The following is an 8,698-nucleotide window of genomic DNA, read 5'->3' on the forward strand; positions in this document are numbered from 1 at the left end:
GACCTTTGACTACTTGTTGCATTTAGAGGCATTTGAAAATCACAGAATTCAATAGAAAAACACAGTAGAATGTAAATATTACTGTATAATTACCTAAATTACTTTTTAGATGCAGCTGAGGTACGTTCGATCAGCTTGATTCTATTGCATGTGTGTACACAACGACATCATATTCTACCGGATATCAAAGGTTTTCCTCATCTTCTTTACCTTCAACTGAATTTATTCACATGCCATGCTTTTAGCGTTATAATTAGGTCAACCGGCAATGAATGGGTTGCCGTAAGTACAGAGATAATAAATGTTACCTCATTTTCGGTAAAATAATGACTTCAAAGTTTAGGTATTATATATGTTAAATATTATCATATAAATATATAATTATATATATATTACATGATTGGAGATAGATGTAATTAAAGGGAAGACCTCCAGTATGAATTACGCATACAAGTAGATATATGTCTCAAATCCAGTACAGCTTCCCAGTGCGGCAATTCTGCAATCCGGGTCTGTTATATACCCTCGTTACCCTGTTTCAAAAAAGAGAGGTACATGCATAGAAACATGCGTCTGTTACCCTCGTAAACCTTGTTACCCTGTTTCAGAACAGAGATACATATACAGCCACATGTACATGTAGTATAGAAACAAGAAGAAACATATTTTATACAGAATTTGAAGTATTGACTTTTATTATTTAAAGTTTAAACTAGGGAGGATGATTATCATATTAGTCTGGTTTTACAGATTTGCCCTACAAGAAAACTGTACTGTATTCTTGTGAAATATGCTATAGCTCTACCTCAACTTGCAACAATCTGTCCAACCAGGTAATAATCACCGTACGACTTATCTTTTTTCTCCAATGTAGCAAAGGAACAACGTACAAGTTATTGATTACTTACCACTCCCAAAAGCGACACCTATGAGTCATTTTTTCGAAATGAAAGAGAAGAAATAATTTGAAGTTTACCTGATTTATACCACAAATCAGCTCAAGATGGGTAAATTATTATGTGACTTTAGAGGAGTTAGTTTTGAAAATAACGTACTTAATTTTTGTGCAGGTCACAGCAGATTGTAGTATGTACATAACATCAAAAAGGTTCAATCAGAAAATACATTGTAACAAAATACCTAAAATACCATTTTTCATTGTGACTGTTTAATCAACATTAACTTTTATGAACCTCTTTATTTTTTAATGATAAATGATAATTGTTTTATTTGAACTCATTAATGGCAAATTTAGTCAGGAATTTCATGTGTCTCTGTACCTGACAGTGTACACAAGTTTGAAATTTTGGGCGCACTTAATCTTACCCCGGTGTACACCGGTGTAAACATTTTGTATTGACTTGTATATCAAGTGCACTTAAATGGTGTAGTGTACATAGTATAGGAAAGTTAAGTATAGATATTGCGGAAAAAATCTATTATAATATATTTAGATGGTCCCAACATGTCAAATCGGTCAATAAAGATCATGTATTGCAACACATCACTTTCCTGTTTGCCATGCTGTGAATTTATTAATGCATGTGAATATTGTTGACTTCATTGTTGAAATTTCAAGCCCCTGACTGACCAGTGTTTAGGATTTGCAATGCTGAAAAACAGTGATTATGTTAGTTTAGTTTCAAAAACCAACTTTTTAGGTTGCTGTAGCCAGCTTTTAAAACATGCTAAACGGGAATTTAAAATGAAACAAAAGAGCTAAATGGGATGGAGAAAAATAAGAATTGTATTAATGGAAATAAGTGGTTTGACAGTCCAAGTATGTGGAGCTTACTGACAGTTGCAATGTAGCATGCACCATGTGTAAAAAAAAATAATAATAAAATATCTATAACAAAACTCTTGTCAGTACAGCATGATTTGTAATTATGTAGAAAGGTAAGACAGTGCATGATATAATCTCAAACTGTATGCAATTTTTTAACCTTACTGATTTTAGTTTGATTCCTGTTTTTACATTTCAGGAGCTCTTGACAAACTTGGGAATTGTCCATTTGCCTCTTTAATGGCCACTATCATTGTGTTTGTTGGTGTCGGGGTGTTCTGTGGAACTCTTTATAGGGCCCTGCAGATTATTATCATAAATGTCATGGAGGGACTGTTTCAGTTTTCTGTGTCGTGGTTAGTATGAAAATTTCATTTTGAAGAATGAAAGAGATAATTTGATAAAATATAAGAAATTTTTTGACAATTAACAACAAAATTGCATTATATTGATAATTCTGTGTTTGGACCAATGGTCACACCATTTACATATTACCGGTAATAAAATCTCAACAATCAATATTCAATTATTCATGGAGTTTATCTATAATCTATTTGTAATTTGTACACTATATTCATGTATAATTATAGTACTAATCCCTTTTGTAAAGTAAATGTTTAAATTTAAATCATCCATGTTCATGAAGTTTTGTATTTGCACACCATGATATTCATATATTACAGTAGTATTTGATGTTTTGTAGGCTTTCAGTTGTGCAGATTGTCTTCATTGTGATTGGTGTAGTGATGGCTCTCTTCTCCATTGTTCTGTTGGTTTTTGGTTTCCTTGCAACTGGAGCAACCAGACAGAATGTTTATTCTGGGAAGAGATGTATCATGGGAGGAAGAGTGTCTGCAGGATTTGTAAGTTAGAGTTTAAGTTATCGTTAATGTAGTCATATACTCGACACTAACTGGGCTCAATTATGGAAAGCCTTGTTTTGAATTATAGATGTGCATTCTAACAATAGTTACAATACATATACAAAAGAAAAGTTATGTGCTAGTGGGGTTTTTTTGTAATCACCTCTCAGAAATGTGTACCCCCTTGCAAATTTTATTGACAATGATGATATCGTCCATTTTTTATAAAAGTAAATGTTAATTTTGGGTTAATTAGAACTGGATGTATGAAATTGAATATAAACATCTGTTTAAACTTTATCACATCAAATTGTTTTAAATTTTTATGCTTTGTGGACCTGACACATCAGAGTAAAAGAAGTGTTATGCATGTGTTTATTTTGGTCATTTTTAACTATTGTATGAACTCAAAAATTAATGGTATTTATTCTCTAGAATGAAATCCTAGAAAAAAAGATATGATAAAATAAATGATATGTTGACGAATTACTTTTTAAGCCAAAAGCTCTAAACCGAGTAGACCCTGATGAAAGTTTTCATAAAAATGTGTTTTGTTGTAGTTTTTTGCTTAGGTCTGTCGACAATGTTGAAATCTTTTAGACATTAGTTAATAAATGATTAATTAAATACCAAATAGCTGCTGTCGCTAAAATTTGATTGGGGGGGGGGGGGGGTGGTACCTGCATGTCGATGACGATGTAATTATAGGCGTGATCGTAATTCAGCTTGGTAAATTAAGTTTAGGGGATCAGTGTGATACTAGCAAAATACAACAATCCAATTGCTATCATCTTATTTAAAAGATTTTTTAAAAAGTATGTAATTTTGGATAAAAGATTATGATTTTCAACAATTAAATTCAGTAAATATAATTAATAGCCCCTAGTGGATTTTAACTTGTGATCTGTGATATTTTAACAACTTAGCTACACGTATGATGACATTTAACTGAATTGATTGAAACAATCAATTTAACAAAGCATTTGAATTGTTATCTTGTGACGTAGTGTCTTGGTACCGTAAATGCAAGTAATTAATATCCACTAAAATTGCAAGAAGCATATCGACATCTTTCATAGATTTAAAATCTTGTTTTATTATTTGATAGTTGTGAACTCTATGAAATTATAATAAAAGTTTGATGCTCGTGATTTTATCTTATTCTCAGTATTTGAACCAAAACGATGGAATCTTGGAATTTAGTACATGTGTATGTAATAGCATTGAATAAGGAATCTACAGTACCATGTTACTAAAAGAATTAAGATCAATAATTAGATAATTCTTTCAATGACTGCTTCCTTTCAGTTTATGGCCATGTCCTTCCTGTTGAACCTAGTGTGGCTGGTGATTCTTGGTGTGGCCACCATTCCTGTCTTTTTGTATGTTATGTTGGGTTCTATCTGTAACACTGAAGTGTATGGCAACAACTTTAAGACCGTCAAATACTGCTTCAAACTCAGTCACTATGGTAAGTTGTTTTTAGAGGAAAGTTTATTAAGTTAAAAAAAATGTTTTTACTGAACTTTGTATTTACCATTTATCAGAAACACATTTCTTTTTTAAACTTGTATGTGTAAAGAAGAAATTTGATATAAATTCTTTCGATATTAACTATATGTACATGTAATATTTTTCTGATGTGCAACACACATTTCATTTCTTGAAAAAAAAATGTCAAGGAACCTGGTGTTAAATCTTTTGGAATCAGTATTGGAGTAAGATATAATTGAAAAACAAAATATTAAACACATGTTTATCTTGTGCAGTTCTTAAAATCAGCTACTTCCATCTTAGTAATTATAAAACATAAATGGTTTTGTAGGTATCTACAGAAATTCCACATACCCACTGCTGGGTGTGGCCCCTCCAGGGAAAGATGAGCTCTGTAACCCAACAGAACTGAGGCTCCTTTGTGATAATGTAAGTGTACTTAATAGTGTTTTTAAAAAGTCTGTCTTAAGATGGTATGTGACACCTGTTGATATTAATGTGGATAAAAGTAGATCAAAACACTTTCACACTTTTCAAATTTTACAGTATTTGACCGAAATAAATGTTTTCAAAGGACAAGAGCGTACAAGGCCTGACAAATCCCCCGTAATCAGGATTTTGAGATGGCATATGAACATATAAAAAATCTTTATATTTGAAACTGTGCATCATTACATGTACATGTATGATATAGAACTGCATTCTCTGACAAATTCATAATATACAATAATACATGCACTTGCTACTTATCTCCTTTGTTGTATTCGATGCATTCTAAGCATTACAGCATGATCTCACACCTGTGCTTGCGCTATTTTTATCCGACACTGTGTGTACAGATTATGAACATTTCGTAATTGTTGTCATTATATAAATGGTATTAGATATTTTTTCATAATAATCAAATAAAAAAGCAAAACATGTTTTACTTAAAAGCAAATGAATTAAAAATAAAACGTCGTCTATACGATTCAAACACCCTCTCCATGGAGAAGGATGGACTACGAGCCTCCGCTTATCATAGTGAGCTACGTTGACACATTAGAGTACGTGTGAATAAATTAAACTGTTTGAAAATATTTAATAAAGTAAAACGTTTTTGGTGAAGATCACAAATTTGACTCATTCAGGGTCTAGACTCCATTTTAATAAACCATTTATAAAAATCAATATAAACTTATTCATGAAGTAAAAGTACTTTTAGGATGGAGTCAGGACCCATTCATACCTAATTTTGCAATTAAGAAATGTGAATGGTCCAAGATTTAGGCAAAAAACTGCGTGCAGCTTAATTTTGAAACATATATCTGTCATGTTAATAGAATGAAATCACAATATTTGTGAAATTTATAATGAAAACAATGCAATAAAAGTCAAAAATTAATGTTCTAACTGAAATCGAAATTCTTTTATCTTCATTGCTCCGAGTGGGGGAGATCGAACGCCTTGTACGCCCCTGTTCTTTTTGGGAAAGCTAAAAAAATTTAAAGCCCCAGCAGAATTCGAACTCATGACTTACAGATTCGTAGTTAACCCTCTAACCCACTGCGCTACGCTGTTAATTATCAGATTCAGGAAAGAAAAGGTTTACAATATACTTGATTTTATTTCATCAATCAATATTAACTTTTGTTTCAATGAGATCAATAATAATGTACAGTTTTTTACTCCAAAGTAATAGGTATGATAATTTATGTCTACGCAATGTAAGACACAAAGTAAAGTTTAGTTGACAGTTCTGACAGTTATGACCACAGTGCTGTTGTATTTCATACTTTCAGTTTGCTGAAGCAGGCCCACTTTTCTGTACAGCCCTAGCAGGGGCAGCTTGTATCATCATTGGTATGGTAAGTACATGTATGAATGCCTACCATTGTCAATCATCAGTATGAACTTTGAAATATGAATCATTGGATGTAATGTCTGGATTATAGCGATGTTTGCCATAATGTTCTTTATTACAGTCAAGCGTTTTACTGACTGAGTGTCTAAATGCGGTCCTCAATACGGAATTTTTTTATCCAGAAATTGCAAGCTCACTAGAGAAATTTTATTTTTAATTCATTCATTGCCAACACAATTTGAAATTGGCATTGCAATGTTGACACACAGGATGATAGTGTATCTTGATTTAAGTGTTTAGACAAATTAAGTTCATTTTATAGCATTACTACTGATAAACGGCTTTGCTATGGTTTGAAATAAAATATGCATGATTGTGATGTACGGTACTTTAAAGTTTTACTATATGCATATATAATATAGTGTACAGTTGTACATTGGAACTGTACAGTATGAACTCCACCGTTCATTTGCCAAGAGGCCAAGTTGATTATGGATTTAGATCCAAAATAGATTAAGTATCGCTGTATTAGTCAGCATCATTGCTTTTGTGGAAATCATATAAATCTAAGGCAGCAAAATTCAAAACATGAATTTCAATATGATGTAATAAAATTATGTTTGGAACGTGCCTTATCTTCTGTATGTTATATTCCAGATTTTCTACATGACCATTCTGTCAAGTAACTACACAAGAATCAAGATTTCCAAGGAGCTGACTGATTACCGCAATGCTGTCGACATGGAGGAGATAGATTTGCACAGCAACGGAAGGGGAATTCTGGATCAATCATATGACAAAAGCAGCTTCCGATGAGAACTGAACATCCAGGAAACTGAATACCTGTATAAATGAGAAAATCCATTTGTGTAAAATTTTGATCCCTTGGAAAGGAGATCTGTTATTGTAAATGTTTATTTTAATGAATGCAATATTTTTTACGTAATATTTTGTGAAGAAGATTTTATTTTGTTGAGAGTGTGTTGCATACAGTGAGTACTGTGGTTTCATTAATATTCAAGGGTATCAATTTTCGTGGATAAAGTGAAAATCACGGTTTCAAGGATACTTAAATTCGTGACCAATGACCCTATCAATACAAGATGTTAATAGAAATTGCACTTCAATGAACACTTAATTTCGAGGATCAACTTAATAACGAAATCCACGAAAATTGGTACATGTATTCAACGAATATTGATGAAACCACAGTATTTTGCATATGTGAATTTGTGAACTTTTATAGTTTTAACTTATGTTTATTGACTAAAGACATATCAGATATTTTAATAGACTGTATTGGTTGTCAATTGTTGTCCACATATAAGCTATAAATGTTTGAACTTGTAGACTTCTATGAAAGTGACTCTTATAATGCTATGACGTCTTTTACAAAATTATTTTTTTTACAAAATGATTCAGAACATTCCAAGAACAATTTTGTTCACACATCCTATAACCTTGTTTTTTTCAAGTGGATGAAAACTGACATCTCTTTTGATTTTGATTCATTATACATGTATATGCATATCATAAATGTATTTTTCAAAAGGCAAGAACATTTCAATATATTACATTGTTGAAGGGAGATAATTAAGTATTTTCCTTGACATGCAATACATATCATTTTTTTCTCTACAAAATGGTTACTCTTATAACCTTGCCATATTTGCTTTTAATGTTATCATCTAATTTTAACATTAATGGTTGTTGTTTCTTCATATTTTACATGTAACAACTGCTTATACACAAAATGTTTTGTGTAAAGTTGTGATTTTAATGAATTTATTTACAGTTTTATAGATTATTCATATATGTTTATATGCTCTGTGTATTTTTTATAACATTTCCATAAGTTTTATTAAAAAAGAAACTTCTATAATATGTACATTGTAAATCAAATTAACCATGCTCAATGAGACAGAGGCAATCCATAATTAAAGCAGTTAACATTTAATTGCAAAGACATGTATTTAAGGTAATTAAAACTTCACGAGTTCTTTTTAAAACAGCATGTTTTCTGATATTGGTGAATTTTGTCATTTTACTGAAGGAATACTGTCAATTGAATTTTATTTGAATTGCTGGTACAATATTGATAGATTCGGTTGTTATTTAACAAAATGCAATTATTTTTATTTCATTTTATTAATATTACCATAGTAATTTTTTGTACAAAGCACATATGTATTTCATGTAATGTAACATAATAAATTTTGTAGTCAAATTATGTTCATTGTTTTTAACCAAAATTTAGTAATTGATCATGTCTGCCTTTAATGTTCTGCTGCAGTGCATGTGCAGTTTGGCAGTACTGTGTCAAGATCTGATAGCAAAAGGGAAATCCATTTATACCAGACTGAAAGACAATGAATTTATGATAGGTTAATTGCTATTTATACATTGTAGATAACACAGTTTGTTCAGCTCTTGGCAGAGGTGGATCTTCAATTCCCACCTGTTTGATAAATTACAAAATCATAAAAAAATTATATATCTGAAAGAAAAAAAATAAACAGGAAAAACTAACTACCATAAATTTATTTTTTTAACACCCATCCTGTTCTTACAATTCATAATAGCTAACATGTATTCAGTCATTGAATTAGATAGGGAAATGATTTTGAAAATTATAGAATGACAAAAAAAAATGAAATGGGGGGGGGGGGGGTGGGGGATGGATAGTAATATTATTATAATTCTTTTTTTCTT

General features: G+C 31.2%; 1 protein-coding gene across 1 annotated transcript; it reads left to right on the forward strand.

The window, feature by feature from the left end:
• The first annotated feature begins 75 nt into the window (after positions 1–75).
• On the forward strand, positions 76–8,217 carry LOC128157514 (neuronal membrane glycoprotein M6-a-like). Its single transcript, XM_052820101.1, has 8 exons — positions 76–190; positions 875–1,007; positions 1,986–2,142; positions 2,490–2,649; positions 3,958–4,120; positions 4,475–4,572; positions 5,925–5,990; positions 6,644–8,217. Exons 2-8 carry the CDS (start codon positions 1,004–1,006, stop codon positions 6,800–6,802), a joined length of 807 nt encoding a protein of 268 aa, XP_052676061.1. The 5' UTR covers positions 76–190; positions 875–1,003; the 3' UTR covers positions 6,803–8,217.
• The last annotated feature ends 481 nt before the right edge of the window (positions 8,218–8,698 follow it).

This window comes from Crassostrea angulata, chromosome 7 (genome assembly GCF_025612915.1).
Source record: "Crassostrea angulata isolate pt1a10 chromosome 7, ASM2561291v2, whole genome shotgun sequence".
NCBI classification, from domain to species: Eukaryota; Metazoa; Mollusca; class Bivalvia; order Ostreida; family Ostreidae; genus Magallana; species Magallana angulata.

What these genes read in the sequence shown, in the direction of transcription:
- LOC128157514 (XM_052820101.1), top strand. An exon ending in CTTCAAACTCAGTCACTATG is followed by an intron (nt 4,121 to 4,474) that starts GTAAGTTGTTTT and finishes ATGGTTTTGTAG; the next exon opens with GTATCTACAGAAATTCCACA. An exon ending in CTTGTATCATCATTGGTATG is followed by an intron (nt 5,991 to 6,643) that starts GTAAGTACATGT and finishes GTTATATTCCAG; the next exon opens with ATTTTCTACATGACCATTCT.